This window comes from Gadus macrocephalus, chromosome 11 (assembly GCF_031168955.1).
Source record: "Gadus macrocephalus chromosome 11, ASM3116895v1".
Lineage (NCBI taxonomy): Eukaryota > Metazoa > Chordata > Actinopteri > Gadiformes > Gadidae > Gadus > Gadus macrocephalus.
Window position 1 is genome coordinate 5886208 of NC_082392.1, and position 22742 is coordinate 5908949.

Below are 22742 nucleotides of genomic sequence, written 5' to 3' on the forward strand. Positions count from 1 at the left end.
CAAATATTTGTCAAGGCCTAGTACAGTAGTACATGTCTCCACCCTCCTGATCAACATGACGTGATCATCAACATGACCTCATGACGACATTTATAAACATTCTGGTCCAAATAATCTTCACAATTAAATGCTCACTGATATACTAATAGCAATCATCCAACAATGGATAATATGTATAGGATGTTGTGTACAAATATTCGTAAAACCAGCCCGAACTTTTCTCTGGCCCATTAGAAACTAGACATACTTTCCAGAAATAAAAGGCTCCAACAAAAATGTGCACGTAGCATATAATGAAAGTTACCACTCTGTTTTAGTGCGCTGGTTTAGCTCAGTGGTTAGCCTACGTCCTACCAAGATGTAATCTCTCCCATCGCGGGATCGAACCACGGGCGCTGTCCAGTGTTTTTATTTTTTCGGCCAAAATAATGTTCACAATTAAATGCTCACCAAATTGTAACATCAATCGACGGGTCACATAAAAAGGTCTAACAGCGATCCCTGGGGTCACACTCTATGTTGGGTCACAGAATACGGTGTAACAGCGACCCCTGGGGTCACACTTTACAATGTGTCACAGAATACGGTGTAACAGCGACCCCCTGGGGTCACACCTACTGTGGGTCACAGTATAGGCTACCAGTGGGATCGGAGTCGGACCACGGGCGGTGCCCCACGTTTTATGTTATTATTCTGAATAATGTTAAGGCGGATAAACGCTCATCGATCTACTAATAGCAATTAAACAACAGTGCATAACATGTTGTGTACAATTATTAGTCCAACCAGCCCTAACTTTTCTCCGGTCCGTGTCTCCGCCCTTCTGGTTGCCTCCCCCATGACGACATCTGAATCCTCCCAATGCGGTGGCTTTGTGGATGTGAATTAGTGAGCGGTGGGTGAAAAGCATGCATTCATCCTGTGGGGTGTGAAAAACACACACGACGTAATGTATCAGTCAGCGGGTAGACTGCTTTTTAAAACAGTTCATTAACATGAACCGCATTGTGTCTACACTGTAAAAAAAAAAGAAGAAGTTGCTGCTCCGTTTATTTGCCTGGTTTCAATGGAATACTGCAAATGTTTCATTGGCAAATAGGACTGCTATAGCTGTCACTTGTGAGCGTGTGCATTGCTTCAATCGTGGTCTGGAATGTGATATATCCTAATCCAGAAGTTATACTGAAGACGACTTATCTTCCGATGGTACTGCAAAGGTAAGACCTTTAACGATTCTACACATGTTACCTCTGCACCACCCAATGCCGCTCTGATTTAGCGTTAAGAAATCCCATCTGTCAGAATGAAAACTAGTTATTTATTGGCCATGCTGTGCGTTTCACATCATGTTTCAAGCTGTCAGACATAAAACAAGTTCTCACACGATGCAAATTTTCTGTGGTGCGTTATTTGTTTTTTTTTTTAACGTGGACATGTTTTTGACAGAGAAATAATGGATGGGATCGGCAACACGATGCAAAAGAAGGCTGCCGAGCTGGAGCGCATGGCCGAGGTGCTGGTCACTGGAGAACAGCTGAGGTAGGCTGACCACAAAAAAACAAACGTTTATACGGTGAAAAAAAAAAACATGTTTTTTTGTCCCGAATGGTGTTTCAGGGGTTCATTTAAAGATTTGTGCATTTAAAACGCCCAGCGCTGTGCATACGCTTAGCATTGAACACGAATGCATTTAATGAATTTTACCCAGAATGTAGATTAAAGGAGCTGAACGTCGACGTTGAGTACTACCCAACCCCAATGCTGTACATACAGTCAAACAAAGGCGTCCATACGTTACGCACAAGCCCCTCCCATTCAGTTCACCACGGCTACATACATACATACCATGCATGTATGTATGCATTCACTATCCGCTGCAAGCCAAGGACTACGGCTTGCGTAACACTGCAGCGCCATTGTATTGTAAGCGCAAACCCGTCACTAAATGCCAATGTTGTGTTTATTCAGTCCGCTGCAGACGCTACAAGTTGAAACTATTGATTGGATACATCCAAGTTTAACTTTAACGCGTGCAGTGGCCATTCAATAATTATTCAATTCACACTCAATGACCTCCACTTGTGTAGTACAGGCTATCTTTCGTGTGCGTGTGCATGTGTGTTTTATACCTCCCAGCTGGCAGGAATAAAGCATTTTTTTTCAGTAGAGGTGGCTGTCCCAAGCTTCCAAGAGATTCTGTTCTGTCAGTTTACTTTTCCTGGGGCAAACTCCAGAGAGGGGGGCAGTGAAGACAAGCTGACAGCTGTCACTCAGTAGCCGCCTTATGTGTTTTTTTTTACCTTCACCGCTGTGTAGAGGTGCATACTGTGCACCACTATCTACCACATGAGTGCCTCACACAGGTATAGTCCTCCGGCTCCATCCTCGACTCTGCCAGCAGTTTAGACCAGTTTGAAGTCAATATTGAAGAGACACTCCAAATCCCACAAAAAAGCAATATTGGTATCAATTGGTATCAATTGGGATTTGAGAGGATGGCTAGGCGTTCCGCGGTCTGTGCCATGGTCGGAGCCTTGTATCACGCCTTGGACCCACGAGGCCACCTTAACTGCCCCTGATAACAGTGCCCTGATAAGAGGCAGCCAAGTAGCCCGTGTGTTCTGTAAATACATATGTAACTGTCCCGGGCCCAGCCGATACAGGACGGAAGCACTGATTAAATCTGGGCTATCAAAATGAATGAATAAATGAATCGTACTAAAAGCAAGAACAGGACATGCTTAATTGATGCCTAGCTACAAATGGTTGATGCCTCGTAGTTGCGCATGCTACACTGAGTGTGTGCACACTAGCTTAACGTTAGTGTATTTTAGAAGGGTGGGGTATGCTTATGTTTTTTTTTTTTTTTTAATGTAGACCTTGTTGCATTTCATGCTCTGTCTGCTTTGCAAAACTAGGATGTTTGCTGATAGGTTGTTAGGGTTGTCTGCACGACAGTGGCAATGTACTTTGTAAATTAAACCGTTGCATTGTTCAATTGATTTCCACTTCATTGACCTTGTGTTTAATCTAATGATTCAGATGATTACAAATAGCTAATGATCACAATGACATCTTTTGTTGGGGGCAAAGCCGCACAATTTTCTAAGGCGCAAAGGAGAGTGTACATGTAGAAAATGTAAACATGAAACTCTACATCTGGCTTCAGGAGGAAGGAGGATTTAGTAGCAGGGGTGTTATTACTGGTGTTGGTCTGGCCCGGCCAGATCAAGGCAGGCGGTCGGTGCTAATCCTTAGTGAGGCTGCCCTCCGCCGCGGAGCAGCTACAGGCAGAGAATTTGGCCCAGGCCGGAGATGGGCTGTTTTACTTGGGTCAGGAAGAGGTCACACTGTGGGACAGAAAGTGTTTTTCTTCTACCTTAACCATTGGCTGCAATAACGGGAAGGAATACATGCATCATGTAAACGCTTGATTTAGTTAAGCGGTTGATAAGATATATTATTAATGTCGGATAGGAAATGCAGGCATACAAAATAAAACTATGCAGAAAATATGTCGAAAATAAAAAACATTAATAGTAGAAAGGTAGGTGCAAAAATATATGTTTACATATTATTGACAGGGGAGGCATACATTTTATGCTACATTATTCCATAAATGTATTATCAACCATAATACATAAGCTTTTACATTTTCCTTAAAACGTCTGTCCTTAATAAGAGCACCCTCTTAATGTGTGTACTTTAAACATCACCCTTCCTTTCGACACGTGTTGTGTATCTTAGGCTGCGGCTCCACGAAGCGAAGGTGATCAAAGATCGTCGACACCACCTAAGAACCTACCCCAACTGTTTCGTTGCCAAGGAGCTCATCGATTGGCTAATGGAACACAAGGAGGCCTCGGACAGAGACACGGCCATCAGGATCATGCAGAAGCTGCTGGACCAGAGCATCGTTCACCACGGTACGGCTGGGGGGAGACGTTAGGACTGTTTGCTCATGTTGCTCTGAGAATCCACACAAAATGGGGAATATTGACATAACCGAGTTGCACCGAATCCAGCAATGGTCGACTTATCACATAACATCTCCAACGGAGGCCAGATAATGTTCCAGTGTTTCTGTTAGGTTCACTGTTATTCTTTCACGGATGCGTAAATAAATGTTGAAATAAATGTGCGGCAACTGATACCACTGGGTGGATTGCTAGCTCATGTTTAGGCCCCGTCCACACGGAGCCGAAACGGGCAAAAACGATCCGGTTTCGTTTTATGCGATTCAGGAATATCTCCGTAAAGATGGAGTCATTGCGAAACCGCATCGAGCTGTAGAAACGCTGTAGTAAATATTCAAGGTGCTGGTTCTCCCCGACAAAAGTGGAGCTCATCAAGCCTGCACGCTGTATGCGAAACCGCATAGATCCGGATAGCTCTGAAACCACCTCCGAGGGTGGTTTCAGAAATGTGCGGTTTCGGGCACCGGATTCGCCGGCTCCGTGTGGACGGTCGGCCGAAACGCACAAGCCATGTCGTTTCACCAAAAAATCGTCTCCGTATGGACGGGGCTTAAGTAGATATTCGATATATTCGATATTTTTAACAGCAACGCTTTCTTTATACTTAGTTAATCGTAATAGTATTACGAATCCTGTAACATGAGATTTGGTATGTTGTTCCACTCCTGCTTTGTTCTATACTTTAAAGTCAGACAAAGACCAACTACATCCTTTTTATTTTACTTTGTATTTTGATGGATCATAAGATAACTGTGTGTGTGTGTGTGTGTGTTTCTTCGTGCCTGACACATTTGTTTGATTTTCAGTATGTGACGAGCACAGGGAATTCAAAGACCTGAAATTGTTTTACCGCTTCCGGAAAGATGATGGGACCTTCCCCTTGGACCATGAGGCCAAGGTCTTTATGAGGGGACAGAGGATTTATGAGAAGTATGTCAAAGACACACACACACACACCCACACTCATGTACGCATGCACGCACGCATTTGACGTCAATTGTTTATTGGAAAATGTAAGCACAAGTGCTAAATCTAGTGGATGGGTTGATGTCAAATGTGTGTGCGCCGCCTTTTTAGGAAGTTGAACACCCTGTCCACAATAACAATAGGTGACTAATGAGCCCACTAGTGTGACGACAGAGGCTACTGCTTATGCCTGCTTTTTATCTCTATATATTTTTTTTCGGTTGGATGTTTTGGTTTATTTCACCGGAAATGGATGATGTTGCTTATATCCCCAAGGATTATCTCTCCTTCTCCTCTTCAGTCCCTCCCTCTCTCGGTTCTCTGTCTCCTTCTCTATCGTGTCAATCTTTTAGTGCCCAATGGCTCCATAGTATAGATAAACACACCACTAGAATATATATATACATTTAAAAGTTGTACTTAATATTATTTTTTACAATCTTCTTTTCATGACCTCTGAGTGCCTAGGCTTCAAACTAATCACTTAAAATAATCGAATGTCCCAAATGATGATCAAGTGTTTCTAAATGCCATTTAAGTAAAGTCACACACACGCACAGACGTGTGGAGTTGTGAGCTGGGACATTATGATAAGAGCCAGTCTCAGCTCTCTTTCGTGTCTGTTTATGTAATCGCCATGGTGCATCAGGGGACAAACACACAAACAACCCCACTCTCCAGACGCAATGGCCGCTTGCCTTGAGATCCTCCCAGAGCTGCTGCAGCCAGGGTCACAGCTCTTAGGTAAACTCAGTTTGAGCAATACAAGTATAACAAAAGATAACCATGTTGGAAACATCTACACACAGAAACTGAAATATTTAAAGAGTCACCAAACCTATAGAAATATCACCATTACTGGACTAACGATGACAAAACTTGCTAAGATAAAGGATTATGGCTGTTCAGTGAGAGCACAATGGTAGATGTTCTTCCTCAACACATCTGGATGGACAGACCTGTGTGTGTGTGTGTGTGTGTGTGTGTGTGTGTGTGTGTGTGTGTGTGTGTGTGTGTGTGTGTGTGTGTGTGTGTGTGTGTGTGTGTGTGTGTGTGTGTGTGTGTGTGTGTGTGTGTGTGTGTGTGTGTGTGTCTCTGTGTTTGAGATAATGCCAATGCATGTATTACATCTGTGGTATTGGCTAACTATATGTTGACGAGAATGAGCATGTAGCCCCGAGGGGAAAATCTATTTTGAACCGATAGAAAAAGAACACCATCTGTCTCCATTGCTATGGCAGCCATTAGAGTCTTGACGTCTGTCATTGTCATTGTCACAAATGCAGAAAAATGAAATCATTAAAAACGACTGTATAAATCAAAGTTGTTATACTGCCTTCTCTTATCGATTCAAGGGGGAACATCTTAGAAAAACCACCCTATTTTCTCCTCCTATTCGTTAAATGTTGTTTAATTCAGTCTCCCAGTCGATCTTAAAAGATAAATGCAAGATAAGATGCTTTTATGCTCACAGTCCAAAATGTAGCATTCAAGATTTTAAATATTCAGACTAAAATAGGATCAAAGTGTCTTTACTACACAGGGCTGGAGAGCTGCCTGCTCACCGGCTACGACCGCTAGCTCACTGCATTGTCCTCGGACTACTAATGTAGGCCATGGCAGCATGCCGTGCCACTCGTATCGGGTCGTCCTAGATACGTGCCATTAATGCTTTTATCCAACTGCGAGTGTCTATTATTGGAATGCAAAGACCTGGTTTGAAACGTCACCTTTTTACGACGTATTGTTCAAGCCGGGCCGATAGAGACTTGTTGAGCAGAGAAATGATTTTTATCGTGTTGTTCAAGGACCTCATGTTGTGTCCATCCCGTCGACTGCCATGAAGTCTGCATCCGTCTCATAAATACAGAGGGCTGTTAATAGTTGCTGCAGTGTGTGAACTTTTATATCGCAGAACACGTTTTGGTGATCCTGGGTGTGTGCGGGCGAAGGGGACGTGGTTAATTTTATACCGATGAGTGCAGCTTTTTGCATTGGTGATGCATGCAGCACCGTGTATCATCTACTGCTGACATCGTCAGCATGAATCCCCCTCTGAAGGAAGGGGTTTAAGCCACTCGGTTGAAACTGTAGAGCGTGTCCAGAGTTCCATAAGTTATGTATCAAGAATGAAATATTCAATTATGTGGTATTTTCATAGATCTTTCCTGGAAATAAAGATCTGTTAAATCACTATCGCTGAATGAGATGACACAATGAAGTTATTGAGCCTAGCTCACTGATGAAAGCCCTTGTATTTGCAGATTGATGAAGGTTATGAACTTGTCGACAAGACTGTTTGGATCCCTGGGGAAAAATAGATCTTAGGTGTCGGCAAAGAGAACGAAAGTCTTTGAGATCACCACTTTAGATTCATGACGGAGGGATTGGTACTAAATCAGTGATTCCTAAGTGGGGCTAAGTCAAAGCAATGCATTGTTCAACCTACCTAAAATGACGGTTTTAAATATTAATATTTGAGTTTAATAAATATTAAACATGTGTTTTTTTATTTTGATGGTTGAAGTTGAGAAATATAAGGACAACTCAGCTTTTGCCAAGGTCAGTATACAGTATTAATTAGGAAAAATAAATAAATGATAATATTAGCCAGTTTAAAGGTGAATATTTCTGGTTTCGTCCCAATGGAGAGGTACTTCGTCCATACTAATGGGGTTGTGGGGACAAAAAAGGTTGGGAAACACTATACAAACCAACAGCACTGTTCCCTATTTTAAACCAAAAATCCCCAAATCATTTCCCCATCTTTATCTTGCGTAATATTCGGCAGTATCACACATTTCTTAATAATTCCACCTCAGGCTTCACTTATTGTGGTAGTCCTTCCACTGACAATCACAATCTTCTTGTATAAAGTCCATCACCCACTCCCTTGCTTGACATCTATGCTGCTTTTTTTTGCTTCTGTTCAGGAAATTAGATTTTAAACAAATTGACTAAAGCCATATCCAGGGTTGCTGCCTGTTGTTTAGGCTGCCTGGTTCACTGAGCAGACTGGTTGATAAGGCTGGGCCAGGCTAGATTACAGACAACTGCAATAAATTAACTGAGGAAATATTGAACTGTTGCCATGTCAGTTCTAGTCAGACCAGCTGTAACCGCAATTATCCAAGGGATGCAAGGTACAAAATAAATCCTTGTCATCAAATAAATAAGGCTCCTTAACCCTAGAGTAATACAGTCGATATAACTATTTAAACTTTTGGATATTGAGGTTTTAGTGATGATATGTGTTGAATGTTCGCTATGAAGGAATAAATTAAGAATACAACATTAGTAGGTATTCCCGGTTAGCTATGTAGCTAGCACTTGTGCCTGGTTGTGTGAACTTGGGTAGCGGGGTCAAGCCTGGACATGTTGCTTTAGCACACAAGGTCCCAGACAAAATAAAAAAAGCTGGTTGTTCTAGTTCTCCGTCTCTCTATTTACATTATCTGGAGAAACCGACCTAAAGTAAACATTTCATCTTTCAACATGATTCATTTTGTTTTAAATGGTGAAAATCCACTTTAGTCGAGTGTCTACTGGGGGAATAAGTTGCATACCACCCACTTTCAGCATCGGGCCGACTAATGGATGTAAAAGCAAAGAACACAATTTCTTGTTTTTTACATTTATTTTTACGTGTTCTTGGTGGTGATTGGATGATCAACCGTCTTTCTCTCCCACAGGCTGATGAACATGGAGAACAACCTATTGCAGACCAGGGAGGAGGAGGACGGGGCCTATGAACAGACCTTGGTGGCCTCCGAGTTCATCGATTGGCTGCTGCAGGAGGGAGAGATCGCGACCAGACAGGAGGCAGAGCAGCTAGGCCGGAGACTTCTAGAACACGGCATCATCCAACACGGTGAGGGGTGTGCGTCATGGTAACACGCAGGCTATGCTTCCCCCCCCCCCTTCCCCAGTTTTTTTGGTTAGCAACTCGACATGAGCAGCCATGTTGCTTCCCAATGACAATCTGCTGTTCACTTCCACAGAGAAGCGCACAATAAAAGCATTGTTGTGTTTGGGCTGCTTTGTTGCGCTGCTGAACTCAGCATTTTAACACACTACAGTCACACGTCTCAGACACACTCGAGAACCGGAAGGTTTTTGAGGTTCATGTACCTAAAGTGTAATCAAAACGCAAAATGTACAGTTCCACTTTAATTCCACACAAACATTCTTGCATATGTCAAATCAAATGTATTTATTTATAGGTCACATTGCGAACAGGGAAATGTGGTTTAAAACTGCGACGGCTGCCTCCTACTTCGATCTACGCTATTGATAGATGGGTGGCGTTCAAAACGTGCTTTTCTTTGTGCCGTATCAGGCACCAAAGAAAGCACTCTGCCCTCGCTGTTTGCCATCGTTCTGGGGCATGCCGCCTTACGGAGCACCCCGTGCCGTCACGCCTGCCAAAACCACAGCACCGTGAGCTATCTGCAGCCCAGACGATACTGGAGACGTGTGGCTTCCAGACCAAACATGTCGCGTGATCCATGACCTTCTGTCCTAAATGATGCTGCGAGAGGTGAGCTGTAACGCTCCTGTTATAGCAGGAGTTTGAGGTGAAACGCTACTGCTATGGTAGAAGCTGGTCTGAAACGCTACTGCGATGGTAGGAGTGTGATCTGAAACTCTACTGCTACGGTGGAAGTGTGATCTGAAACTCTACTTCTATGGTAGTAGCCTGATCTGAAACTCTACAGCTATTGTAGGAGTTTAATCTGAAACCCTACTTCTATGGTAGAAGCTGGTCTGAAACTCTACTGCTATGGTAGGAGGGTGATCTGAAGCTCTGCAGCTATGGTAGAAGTGTGATCTGAAGCTATATTTGCTATAGTGCTGGAGTGCTTCTTGTGGGTTGAGTCCAGTTGAGTTGTGTGTAAACCTGGCAGAGGCCCAGCTGGTTGGAGCAGGCTGTGTTGGCACATCATTCTTCTTCTCAGGGCAAGCGACTCCCCGAAACGTCCTGAGTCTTGGCAGCCAGCCCCCTCTTAACTCTCCCACAATATATCTGATCTTCTCACTAGCCGTCGTCATATTTCAACTGGTACGTACTGTCCTGTGTGAACAGGACAGTACATTAACAATAAGATAAAAGCGTCGGTTATAGCATGGTTTTTTTCAAAGTTTGGTTTCCGTTGTTAAAGGCAAATGTTTTTAATTTAAATGTAACATTATTTGTAAAACAATGAATGAGGCTGATCATATAATATATCCTTCAATGGTACAATCCAATGTGATAATCTGTGACAGGAGCATGTTTATTGCACCTTTTGTGTCCGCTGCGGTTTCCAAAACGACACTGTGCTCACATTGAGTGTAGTCGTGGTCAGCTGGAACATTTGGTGGAAGGTTTATTGTACCATGGGGGGACAAAGGTCTGTGTGTTGCTCAAGGACACCTTAAAACGGATCGCCTGCTGTTGGCACACGCGTCGCGGAGAGTAAACATACGTGACCGACGTATAAAGCGATAAAACTATGTTTATTCATCATGGAGTGAGAGTGAGTGAGTGAGAACGGGAGAGGGAGAGAGTACACAGTGGAACAATAGCTTGGCAGCTCCAGATGAGTCCACTTTGTTGTGGGTGGTGTTGAGAATGTCCCCATCACCAGCACCAGCCTATCAGCATGGTACCTTCTTTTTGTTTTTTTAAACACTTTCCGCTTCTCCTGCCAGGTAGGCTGACATTTACATTAGCCTGCATTATTGAAACAGAACACAAGCAGCTGAAACTCAGGAAAAACGCATTTAAATTCAGAGCGGATTTAACAGAAGAAAGACACACACACTGCTCAAAATACAACTAAATCCTTCTTGTTTGGCTGTGCAAAACCATTCTGACGACATACTGTCAAACGGTCAATCTGAATAATAGACAAACAACCCCCACATGACACCACTCGGTATACTTGGTTAAACAGAGCTCGTACTGAAAATGGGTTACAACCTCTGTAAAGGGGTCAAAAGAGGTCTCAACGGTAAGCAATCGCTACAATTTAACCCACAGCTTGTATGGTAAGGGTACCAGCATTTAACCTGAGATCTGCTTTTATTGTTATTTTTTGTGTGCATTCCATACACTGTGTTGCTGTAATAATTTTTTCTCGTAAGGCTTCGTTATGGTTCCATGTTGACGCAACGCAATGACCAAGCAGTCGCTTCGACGCAGTGGTGAACCTGTTTTGGTTCTGTGTCGGGTTTACGTTGGCGGTCCATTCACAGTGTTTGCTGCTGCGTCGCTTTGACGCAGGGTTACGCAAGGAGGGTCCGCAGGGACGTAATGGCTCCGTAAGACCCCATGCGTTGCGTCGACGTGGAACCATAACTAAGCCTACACTACTCCCCTAAAGTCTTCTAACTTTTCTCTTTCCGCCGTCTTTCGCTCCCGCTCCACCACCACCACCTACACCTCCATCACCACCACCGCCACCACCTCTCCAGTGAGCAATAAGCACCACTTCAGCGACGGGCCCCTGCTGTACCAGTTCAGGATGAACTTCCGCCGGCGCAGGCGTCTGATGGAGCTGCTGGCCGAGCGTGGCCGGATCCCAGAGAGCCACGACAGCCCCTTCTGCCTGCGGAAGCAGAACTCCGACGGGGGCAACACCAGCTTCCTCTCTGGTGGGTGTGATCTGTTGCTGCTGCTGCTGGGGTGATGGGGAGATGGGGAGTGGGGGGGGGGGGGGGTGATGGGGAGTACGGGGGGACGAGGGGGTCAGCGGGGACGGCACTCCGCAGCCTGCCATACATTTTAGCTGTTTAACATTTCTTGATGTATTGTTGGGATTATTGTTGTACTTTATTTTTGTGTATGTATTGTATTCCTATTCTAGCGTTTGTTTATTTGCCGTATGTCCCGAGGCACGCGGACGGCCGGGACGGACGCAAAATAATATTATTTTAAAGGTTACATCTTATACCACCTAGCCGTTTCAGGTCGTTTTGAAAATCTGCCCCTTGTGACATCACAAGTGGGCGTGTCCACCGAGAGGTGTGCCAACCCACTTGTGACGTCACAAGGGGCAGATTTTCAAAACGTCTTGTAACTTGGTGGGGTGACACGTCACCTTTTTTAAATTTTTCGAAATTTCCAAAATAGAATCGGAGATCGAGAGAGCGCTACTTCCACGCTTTCTGTGCTTTTCCTTGAAACGGATCCGAAACGAAATATGTGCTCTGTGTGCTCCCGGCGTTACACCTGAATTCACCCCCTCCCAGGATTAACGCTAACGTCTTATCTTCTCCCCCCCCCCCCCCCCCCCCCCCCCCCCCCCCCCACCCTGCAGTGAGCCCCACCAAGGAGATCAAGGTGGTGGTGGGGGCGCGGCGCAGCAGCATGAGCAGCAGCTGTGGCTCCAGCGGTTACTACAGCAGCAGCCCCACCCTCAGCAGCAGCCCCCCGGTCCTCTTCAACCCCAAGTCTGGTGAGAGGGGGGGGCACACGCACGCACACACACACACACTCACACACACACACACTCAGGGGTACAATTTAGGCACAATCCCATTTCTACCCCTTACCCCTTCCCCTTACCCCTCCCCCTTGTTTTGAAGGGGTAAGGGGACACCCCTTACCCCTTCATTTATAAAAATACATTATGATATTATTATTATTATTGTTATTATATTTAAATTAAATGCACTGCGTTTGTAGCAAGAATTCAGTTTTTCTGCATTTGGAGAAAAACAATAGTACACAGTAGTCAGTTTCACAAACACACATCATGCATTCAACAGGTCCCCGGAGGGGTAAAGACGGATCAACAACAGCTTAATGTTGTGGCCTGGCATCTCGTGCACACACACACACGCGCACACAAAAGCAGAAGTGGAGGCCCATCTAGCTCAAGGGCCCTCCTGCTGCGAGGCCCCTCTGCTCAATCCTTGACCTTTAAGTGTGTGTGTGTGTGTGTGTGTGTGTGTGTGTGTGTGTGTGTGTGTGTGTGTACCTGGTCTTTGATGTGTAATTCGGTTCCTTCCCAAGTTTCGTTCTGGGCCTTGTCCAACCGAAAGTAACAATAGGCAGGAAAGGAATGAAAGCAATGTCTCACACACTCAAACTCACACACTCACTATCCAAGGCTGTTGCTGTGACCTTAGCATTGTGTTACAGCATCCAACATCCAGATGTAGAGGCTATTCAAGTGGGAGGATCACTTTCTGTCGGTCGGTGGAGACAGACTGGCTCACTCTCTTCCATTCTGCTTCATCTCTGATTCTATATTGTAATATAGTCTAGTGTTATTTTCATCACACAAGCCGATGCCGGTGTAAATTCCCAGTATTGCTATTCATTTATATAGATCACGTAGGCCAATGTTGGCTTTCCCGCACATCACAGTGGTCTTTAATAGACCCAATATCAGGTGAATTGTCTCTGTAATCCCTCCCTCATCTGCCTCATCCCTGCAGACGCAATTGTCCTGGACAAAATGCGCTGTTGTGCGTCTTGCGAGCTTACCGGCTTTTCTTCCATCGATGCGTAATGGCTCAAGAGTTCTACACTGACCCTTATGTACCATGCAGAACCACATAACCACAGTCTGATATGTCTCCATTGGATCTTTACATGCCTAAATAACACCCAATACAATATCTAACATGAAAACTGATTATGAATAACTGGAAGTTTCCATGGTAACCCAACCATCTGGAACCTCAAATTAGAAAATGTCTGCCCCAATGCTCGCCTCCGAGGCTGGACGTGATGGCAGCTAATCCAGTCGTCTGTTGTACTTTCCGGGAAATGACGGTTCACCCGAGAAAGAGCTCAAATCGCCTAAAACATGGGTGAACAGAAGAGATCTAATGCCGCTTTTCCACTGCATGGTACCAGCTCGACACGACTCGACTCGACTCAGCTCGCATTTTTTGCGTTTCCACCGCGAAAACATGGTATCTGGTACCTGAAGTGGCTGCTTTTTTTAGTACCGCCTCGCTCTAGGTTCCAAGCGAGCTGAGCCGATGCTAAAAGGTGACGTCGGCAGACGGCCGGCCACTGATTGGCCAGAGAGTGTGACGAAGTCACGAGAGCGACATGGCAACCATGCTGGTAACAGCCATAGCAGCGCCGCAGCCAACATATTCCACTTCTTCAACTTCTTCAACATGCCAGCTAATAATAGTAATGTTATCGATGTCCTCCGTTGTTGTTATGTGGGTTCTGTCCATGTGTGGGTCGCGTAGGTGTTGTTTGCGTCGCGTACAAAAATACGTCACGGCCCTTTCGCGCAGCCGACCCCGCCCACGTCCAGGAGGCACTATTTGCGGTGGAAAACGACCCGTGCTGCTACCGTGTCGAGTCGAGTCGAGCTACATGTGCGGTGGAAAAGCGGCATAAGAGGACCCGAGTTGGTTGTGAGGATGTTGAGGATGTTGACGGCAGGTTGTGAACGTTCATTAGTGGGTCAGGAAGTTGTCTGGCTCGGTTAAGCCACGTTGGCACTCACTGACTCACTCGTAGCTCTTCACGACTGCCACTTATACTTGGTTCGTCTTCAATTTGTCGAATCTATTAAATCTATTTATAATGTGCCTTTACAGTACCATATCGGGCCAGGCTTTCAAAACGAATTGAACTGGGTTGGTTATGTGAATGGCTTTAGTTTTTTTAACACTGATTAACAAAGCGCTCAGTGTCGCTCACTATTCTCAAATGACGGCATCCGTTGGGTTTGTGTGTCATACACCTCGTGATCTCACTGTGTGCCTAGTAACCGATGCGTGCGCTTTGCTTCTGTTTCTGTGTAGTCTTGAAGAGACAAATCAGCCCCGAGGAACTCCAGGCCCCGGGAGGAGCTTTCACAAAGAAGACTGTCACTGTACGTACACACACACACACACACACACACACACACACACACACACACACACACACACACACACACACACACACACACACACACACACACACACACACACACACACACACACACACACACACACACACACACACACACACACACACACACACACACACACACACACACACACACACGCACACACAACACAGGGTTACTCTCTCTGAAAATGTCTGTGGATTACCTATTTCCTCTGGGGACGGCACATGCGCCTCGCCTGTGCGCGCACACACACACACACACACACACACACACACACACACACACACACACACACACACACACACACACACACACACACACACTCGGTCACCCATTGGACAAAATACACAATACGGTTTGAGTGATTGCTATAATCATTAACCCGGGTTAATATCGGATAGAGTGTGGGAACGTCACTTAATACAAAGCTCATGTCATCCAGAAGATAGCAGCTGTGTGTATGTGCATGTGTGTGAATGTAGATGAACCCTATCCACTGACTCATTTTAAACGGAATGTGCATAAGCTGAACTATAATGTCAAGAGTCAAGAAACACACCTGTTGGTGTGGTTGGACTCCATGTCTAGCAGTTAGTCCTAAAACAGGAACAGGTACAGGAAACTCAACCCTTGATTGTGTACGTCTAACGTTAATGACGTTGAGACTCAAATATATGCATTGAGACGGCACCATGCACAGGTATTGTAACGTCCGAGTGGTTCATGAAGACCAGAAAGTCTTGATGAGAAAATCGTTACTAGCATGAAAAAATGACTAGCAAGACTTAGCTTAACGCTTCCACCATTAAAACTCCTCAGTCGTCCGCCTCAAGAATTTTCTGCTTGGTTTAATTCAAACCAATAATCTTAATATAAGCCTTTAACATTGCGTTTTATCAAACCAAGTCAAATTCCTCAGCAAACAGCTTTGAATCCTCAGCACATAGATTGGGATAATATTCCAGTCATAAATTGTTATCGGTTTTCCGCCTCATCGTGTTCATTACCTGCCTGGTTGTCACACTGCTGTGTTTATGACCCCCCCCCCCCACAGATCGTGGGGGACGCGGTGGGCTGGGGCTTCGTGGTGCGGGGCACCAAGCCGTGCCACATCCAGGCGGTGGACCCCAGCGGGCCGGCGGCAGCGGCCGGGATGAAGGTAGGTGGCCCTTTGGGGGGGCACGGGTTCAGGGACCCCCACGTGGTACGGTTGGCCGATGATCCGGCCCCACCTGGACACTTGACTGTGTCAAGAGAGTATCATCAATGAATAGGATCTAGGTAGGATGTAGGCTATAGGATACAAGTAGAATATAATATAAATGATAATTTTATGATGTACGGGTAGGACATAGTATACGGGACATAGGATATAAGTGGGAGATAGGGAGAAACCTTATGTGTAGGAGATAGATAGTTCATAGAAGATATAGGTTATATGGTATATGCCCTGATGTAGGATATAGGACAGAGCAGCAGAAAGAAGGAACACAAAGTCGAGACTCACCTGTTCAGAGTTCACCCAGACACTGCATAGCCACCCGGTCCCTCCTCTCCTACTTGTTGTATGTTGTACGTCCTGGCACTTCTCTATGCACTTATTGTCTGTCGTATTTAGTTATAGTACCTTGGTTATGTAGCATCTTATCCTAGCTATCTTTGTTGTATACGGGGAATGGGTTAACCTAGCGATTGTTAGTGCTTTGCACTTGGTTCTGTGAACATCCTTACTGTACCGACAGCGATATATTGTTGAACTTTCTTATGACAAATGTACTTATTGAAGGCTTTGGATAAAAGTGTCTGCTAAATGCCCTAAATGTAAATTTAAATGTAAAGTGTTGGAAGCTAAGTGCATGGCATGGGTGAAGAAAAGAGATCTGAATGAAAAAGGGGTGAAGATGGATGGAAATCACGAGTACAGTACCATGATTGTCATCGTTAATAACCTTTTGAATGATGGTAGAAGAGATAGTTGAGTAGTGAAAGTTGTTAAAAAAAAAAAACGGTTGAATCAAGAAATGGATTGGAAGAGCAGAGGAGGCCGGCTTGGAACAGAAGAGGCCCTGACTTCACCACAATGCTGGCATGAAGGCATGCACACACATTGGCAGCAAGGAATGCTGGGAATGCAGAGTGCAGTAGCGGTCACCGAGCCCACGGCATTAAGTAGAAGGGAGGTAGGGAGGCCAATCCAATGATTAGGAAGGATGGCCGGGACAGAGAAGTATTGAAGGAAAAAGAAAAGAAACACAGAGACAGCAGGATGAAGTTGAAATTGGAAGAGTGGATAGTTTAACAGAATGGGACCATATTGGAGGACGTTGAAAGTCCTGCTTGTTTGACACATTACAGCTACAGTATGTGTACGCTGTGGTTTGCAGTGTCTGTGTTTTTCAGTTCACTGGTGCGTCGGGTGTTTTCAATGCCAGCCGGACCGATGAGTGCGGACCTGGTCTGGGTTTTTGAAGGGGATCTAAGGAGACCGATCATTGAGCGACACATTTTCGGGTGTGAGGTTTACTTATTAAACTTTACTTCAACCCATTTCTAAAAAAAAAACAGGGAAGTGGTGTATATATAGGCTCGGAGTGTGTGTGTGTGTGTGTTATAATCAAGAGGCAGCCATAGCCAGCTGGTTGTGAAACCCATGCAGAAGGGCCTAACATGTAGTTCACCTAACGGCCTCTAGGTTGCTCGCAGTGGTTGGATGATTGCAAAACGAACACCATTGTCCATTCTTAGTCAATGAAAAAAGAATCAATACATAGCGAATAGATGTTTTTGTTTGTTTTGATTTCAGTAGCTTGTTTATCTATATATATAAATATGGATAGATTTTTTTTATAAAGACGTTTAGATATACATTTTTTTCCTTTTTAGATGGATATTTTTTAATATCGCCTATATTAATATTTTTTATTTTAGAGGTCCCGTTTTACTTGTTATTATCAATGCGTTTTCGCCGTGGACTTCTGTGAGGCGGCCATTCCATTTCGACCCTCGAATGTTCTGGATCCAAAAGAAAAGCAACGGCGGTGCCCATAACGTCAAACTGTGTGCATATCATTTACAGTGTATGGTTGGAATAGAGAGAAGCCAGCAGCATGAAGACTGGTAGATATCGGTGGCGGTGAAAAGCCGAAGACGATTGGATCAGAAAGAGGAAACGGGCTATGGGGGAAAAACATATCCCTCCCCCCCCCTTCTTATGTATGTTCTGCTCCTGTTATTGTGTCACGTACTGAACGATACTGCGGCTATGTTCATCTTCCAACAGCTCCTTACTCTTTCACCCACTTCCTCCTGCCCCCATATCTTCCTTGTGTTTTGTCACTGGGACACAATATCTCCAGTCACGCGTCCAGAGTTGTAAAAAACAATTTGTATTCTCTCTCGTTCATTGGTCGAGGCGTTCAGTGGTGACAACAACAACCCGGGGCTGGGGGCGTGGCGTGGAGGACTGGCCCGGGACCATGCCTGATGGGGGAGCAGTGTGTTAGAGGTCTCCCATGGGGGGGGGGGGGAGACCCCATGGGAGCTTTCGGCTACAGGGTCTGATGCTAGACCCTGTAGCCGAATGCAACAGTATGTTTCTTACCTCACTTAACCCTTAAAGGCTCTGCTTGTGAGGCATTTCTGTGTCCTGCTGGACCGGGGGCCAAGCCCAACATGCAAGCCCGGCGGAAACGGGAAGTGATATGGGGGAGGGGGGGGGGGGATTAAAAATATATCATTTTCTTAAAGAGCGGAGAAACACAAGGAGGTCCTGGGGGGATGGGGAACAAGCAGTGTTAAGATAAGAAGACGGTGGGGGAAGGGAGGAGAAGGCAAGAGTTTGCGTCTGCTCACGTACAGGACAGTCTGTTTGCGCTGTGCAACCGTGAGCATGATGTGAAGATCGGATGTGATAAGGATTTACTAGTATTGGTACTCGCACTTTCTCTACGGGACGTATCTGTGACCCCCCCCTCCCCAACTCTCTCATTCTCCTCGCCTTCTATCTTCTCTCTTTTTGACCTCTGCTTCTGTGAACAAGCGCAGTCAAGTTGAAGGGGGAGCTTTTTTCAAGCTGAAAACCTTAATAATCGCTGCTCCTTTTCATTAAGTTCGTAATGAATGAATTTCAACCTTCTTTCACAGACTGCAGGTCTTGCCCCCATAAAAACCCTGTAACCAGAAACACACACACATGGACCAGCCAATACATACACACACACATGCACAACGTTGAACCCCATCAACTATGATCCTTTTCAGCTTTCCTTGACTCTTATCTCTGACAGTCCTCCATATTTCTAACCACCAGCGACCTTACTGTCGCTGAAGGAATTAGTAGCGTCTGCGGGCTCCCATACCTCGCATATCTCGCCGCCCTGTATCGACCCAACATAGGAAGTCTTTCAACCGGGTTTTTAACCAGAAGCACACGTCTATATGTCTGTCTGTTATCTTTAATCAGAGCTGCCCTGTTGGAGTCCTGAAGACATTGATAAGACATTGATAAGGCCTCGGGCGTTGCTGCGGAATGCTCATGTTCACCTAAACAAACTTGTTGTTTAGGTTGTCTCTAGGACACTGTTCCAAATGTGTCGACGGGTTCAAACGATATCTAGGAAAGGGTGCAACTCGACACTTTGAATTTTTTGGGTTGTTTTTTTAGTTAGACTATCTAGAAGAATACATTTATCTGCCTCAGCTGACTGAAGCAGTTTTTGTGTCTGAGGCTCGTTTTACGTTCCTTATATTTTGGGTGAGCAGTTATCTTGACGTTACCTTGGAGAGGTACCTTGATTGTTTGGAAATGGCGAAACTGTCTGAAGGCTGTTGTAGAGAACCCGTGAAATCGTCTTTGTGTTTGCTCGTTCGTCGTGCATGAGAAGTAGTTTGCGGTTAAAAAAGGTGTGAACCCGCGTCCGTCCCCCCCGACGACCTCTGTACACCCCCTTGTGTCCTCTCTATCGGACCACACCCTTTGCTGTGCCGCCCACGGCACTACAATAACACACGACCCAAGGCGCCGCCGAAAGGCTCCTGACTCGATTCCCCCCTCTCCCCCAGGTGCGTCAGTTCGTGGTGTCGGTGAACGGCCAGAGCGTCCTCTCCCTTGACTACCGCACCGTCAGCGACCTCATCCTCACCGGCCCCCGCACCGTGGTGATGGAGGTGATGGAGGAGCCGTCCTGCTGAGAGACGTCCGACGGGGATGTCGTGGCAGGCAGCACTTCTGGTGGTTTAAGGGAGCAACCTTTGGCAAAACCTTCTGGACTAAAAGTTATGGACCACCATAATCGTTTTTTTCCCAGAATGCTATCTTTTTCAAGAAACGCTGGCGTATGAAGGTGTATTTAGACGGTAAAAAAGACCCGCCAAACCAGGTAACTTTATAAATCACCATAAACAATGAGGTAAAAGGCTCTTTAATGGCCGTAAATGGTCACAGAAGGCCATACAATGTTGCTCATTGTGTTCCTCTCTAAGAATGGAGATTCATAGAAAACCTCCATAGCCTTTTCTTTGTATTCTGTGGTTCACTCTCTCAGAAGGTGCATTTCCTGCCGCCTCCCCCTCTCTTTGATTGGTGGTACTCAAAACCGTAAGTTCTCATTCACTTTTCAGGGTGGAAAGGTTGAGTTGACCTTCCCTCAGAAAAAGGAAAACTGGCTCCACACTGCCCTCTGCTGGGCATATACACAAACAGGGAGGAGGTGTGATCTGACTGTTCCGCTTTTTATTGAAGCTTGGTTTTGGGGAGTTTCCACATAAGCTCCGAAGATATTTCCACTCTCGGAGTCAATCCCAAGTATTAATCCTGAAGGGACGATGTATTAGAATAGAGACCGAAGGAATCCCTTCATATTGAGACATGGCATACTATTTTGACATGATAATCTTCTAATCAATTTATAAAAGACGTCCATACAGAAAGACCTAAAGCACTTAATCCAAAAGAAAAAAATCTCTGAAAACTTGATTATGTGAATTTTTGGGGCAGATTTGTAAAGTAGTTATACATAGTTGATGTGGTTCCTTTTTATATAAACTTTAATCGGTGAAGAAATGTATGGTTTTATACAATAGCATTAGTTATCCTATGCCATTCATTTAATTTCCTCCAATATTATACTAACCCTATTTTTTTTTTTGTAAGGTTTGTAAAAAAAAAAAAATCTCCCATCCTTGATTGTGGTAGGCTTGCAAGCCAATAATCCCCCACACAAAAAATTATCTAAAATATCTGAATCTGAAAGCTTTTGTGGGACAGATTTTTGTTTTGAAACAAAGCACTTAAAAGTCATTTTAGCATTTCAGGTAATTGGCTGGCTATAATTAGATAATTATTGTATCCAATATTCAATTCTGACTGTTAGGATGAATATATGTAAACGTGTCATTGGAGCATAACAAAATCTTTCTACATATTCAAAAGCTTCCTAAAGTTGATTGGTCTTGATAAACACCATGTAGACAGAGCTTTTTTATGTTTTTTTATTTTTATTTTTGCATTAGCATTAGCTCCCATTGTCATGCTGCGGCTATTAGAACCGTTGTAGCGTATTTTTTGTATGTTCATTAGCATTTCCTTTAATCATTCAGGAGGACGAATTCATCTCCAACTGGATTTAAGAATTTGACGGGAAATAAAGCAATTATTTGTTGATGGTAATAACGGATTCCTCCCATAGTGGGGGTTCAGAGCACAGGAGGGGTACAGAAGGACTTCTGCAATTTATGATTCAGGTAGATTATTTTTTTTTCGTTTTTTTGCTTTTAATTCAAATCCAACTATGTATGTGAGGTGCGCAAATACACTGTACAAGCTATTCATAGGACCGTTCAATGTTTTGGTTGTTTAATGTTTGCTGATGCCAAACCCGTCCTCCATTTTGTTACAGCTGTTGCCATACATTCCAGAATATTCTGGTTAAAGTTCCACAAATCGCAACACACTGCTTTTGCGGTTTTACCAATGCTAACCTATTTGAAGTTTATCTTTTGTTTAAGTTTGCTCTGTAGTTGGTTCTGATGATTTTTATAATTGCTGAGGCATACCTTTTTTAATGATGAAAGGAGTTGATTTGTTTGTTATTGTCTAACCCTATGAGAGAAATATCACTGATATGATTTTGGATTATTCTTTACTAGAATAGTTGTGTGAATGCAACCTGTGCATAGCATACTGCGAGCAATTCATTCATGAATGGTAAAGACATTAAACCAGTAGTTTGAGAGACTTTTGAAATGAGAACATCCACATTTAAAACTTAACATTTGTTTTTCATGCTAAAAAGTGGATCTAATTTTTTATTTTGGATCATTCATGTAAAATAAGCTTTTTGGAAGTAGTATTTCGTTTTTTCATTGCTGGGTTACTGTAGTTTGGAGAGCTATCAGATATATTGCTAAGCTTGAGAACATTTGCCTTAAGGAATCCTAATTTGCTGCTAGTTAGTGTTGCTCTCTCTCTCTCTCTCTCTCTCTCTCTCTCTCTCTCTCTCTCTCTCTCTCTCTCTCTCTCTCTCTCTCTCTCTCTCTCTCTCTCTCTCTCTCTCTCTCTCTCTCTCTCTCTCTCTCTCTCTCTCTCTCTCTCTCTCTCTCTCTCTCTCTCTCTCTCTCTCTCTCTCTCTCTCTCTCTCTCTCTCTCTCTCTCTCTCTCTCTTATTTCTTGTATTACTTACCAAATGTGTTTAGACAAATGTGTTGAAAGAGACTCTTCCTGACTGGTTGAGCTGGGGTTTGAGCATTCAGGCAGCGATGTTCGCGGCTGTTGATCACTATCAGAGTGAGGTGAAGACAAGGATCTCACGGTACCGTAGTCTGTTTTTAATGACGCAGCTTCAAGGCATTCTGACGTTCAGATGTATTACAGGTTCATCATGTGTTTAATAAACATACCAGTTTGATCAGTATGTGATTTGATTGGGGTTTTTGAGTTCAA

General features: G+C 44.4%; 1 protein-coding gene across 1 annotated transcript; it reads left to right on the top strand.

Moving 5' to 3' along the window:
* Positions 1-855: 855 nt before the first annotated feature.
* On the top strand, positions 856-22742 carry deptor (DEP domain containing MTOR-interacting protein). The gene is made up of 10 exons (XM_060064171.1): positions 856-1217; positions 1447-1539; positions 3748-3926; positions 4784-4907; positions 8636-8814; positions 11403-11582; positions 12248-12385; positions 14712-14782; positions 15858-15962; positions 19865-22742. The coding sequence occupies exons 1-10, from the start codon at positions 1204-1206 to the stop codon at positions 19991-19993; spliced, it is 1212 nt and encodes a 403-aa protein (XP_059920154.1). The 5' UTR covers positions 856-1203; the 3' UTR covers positions 19994-22742.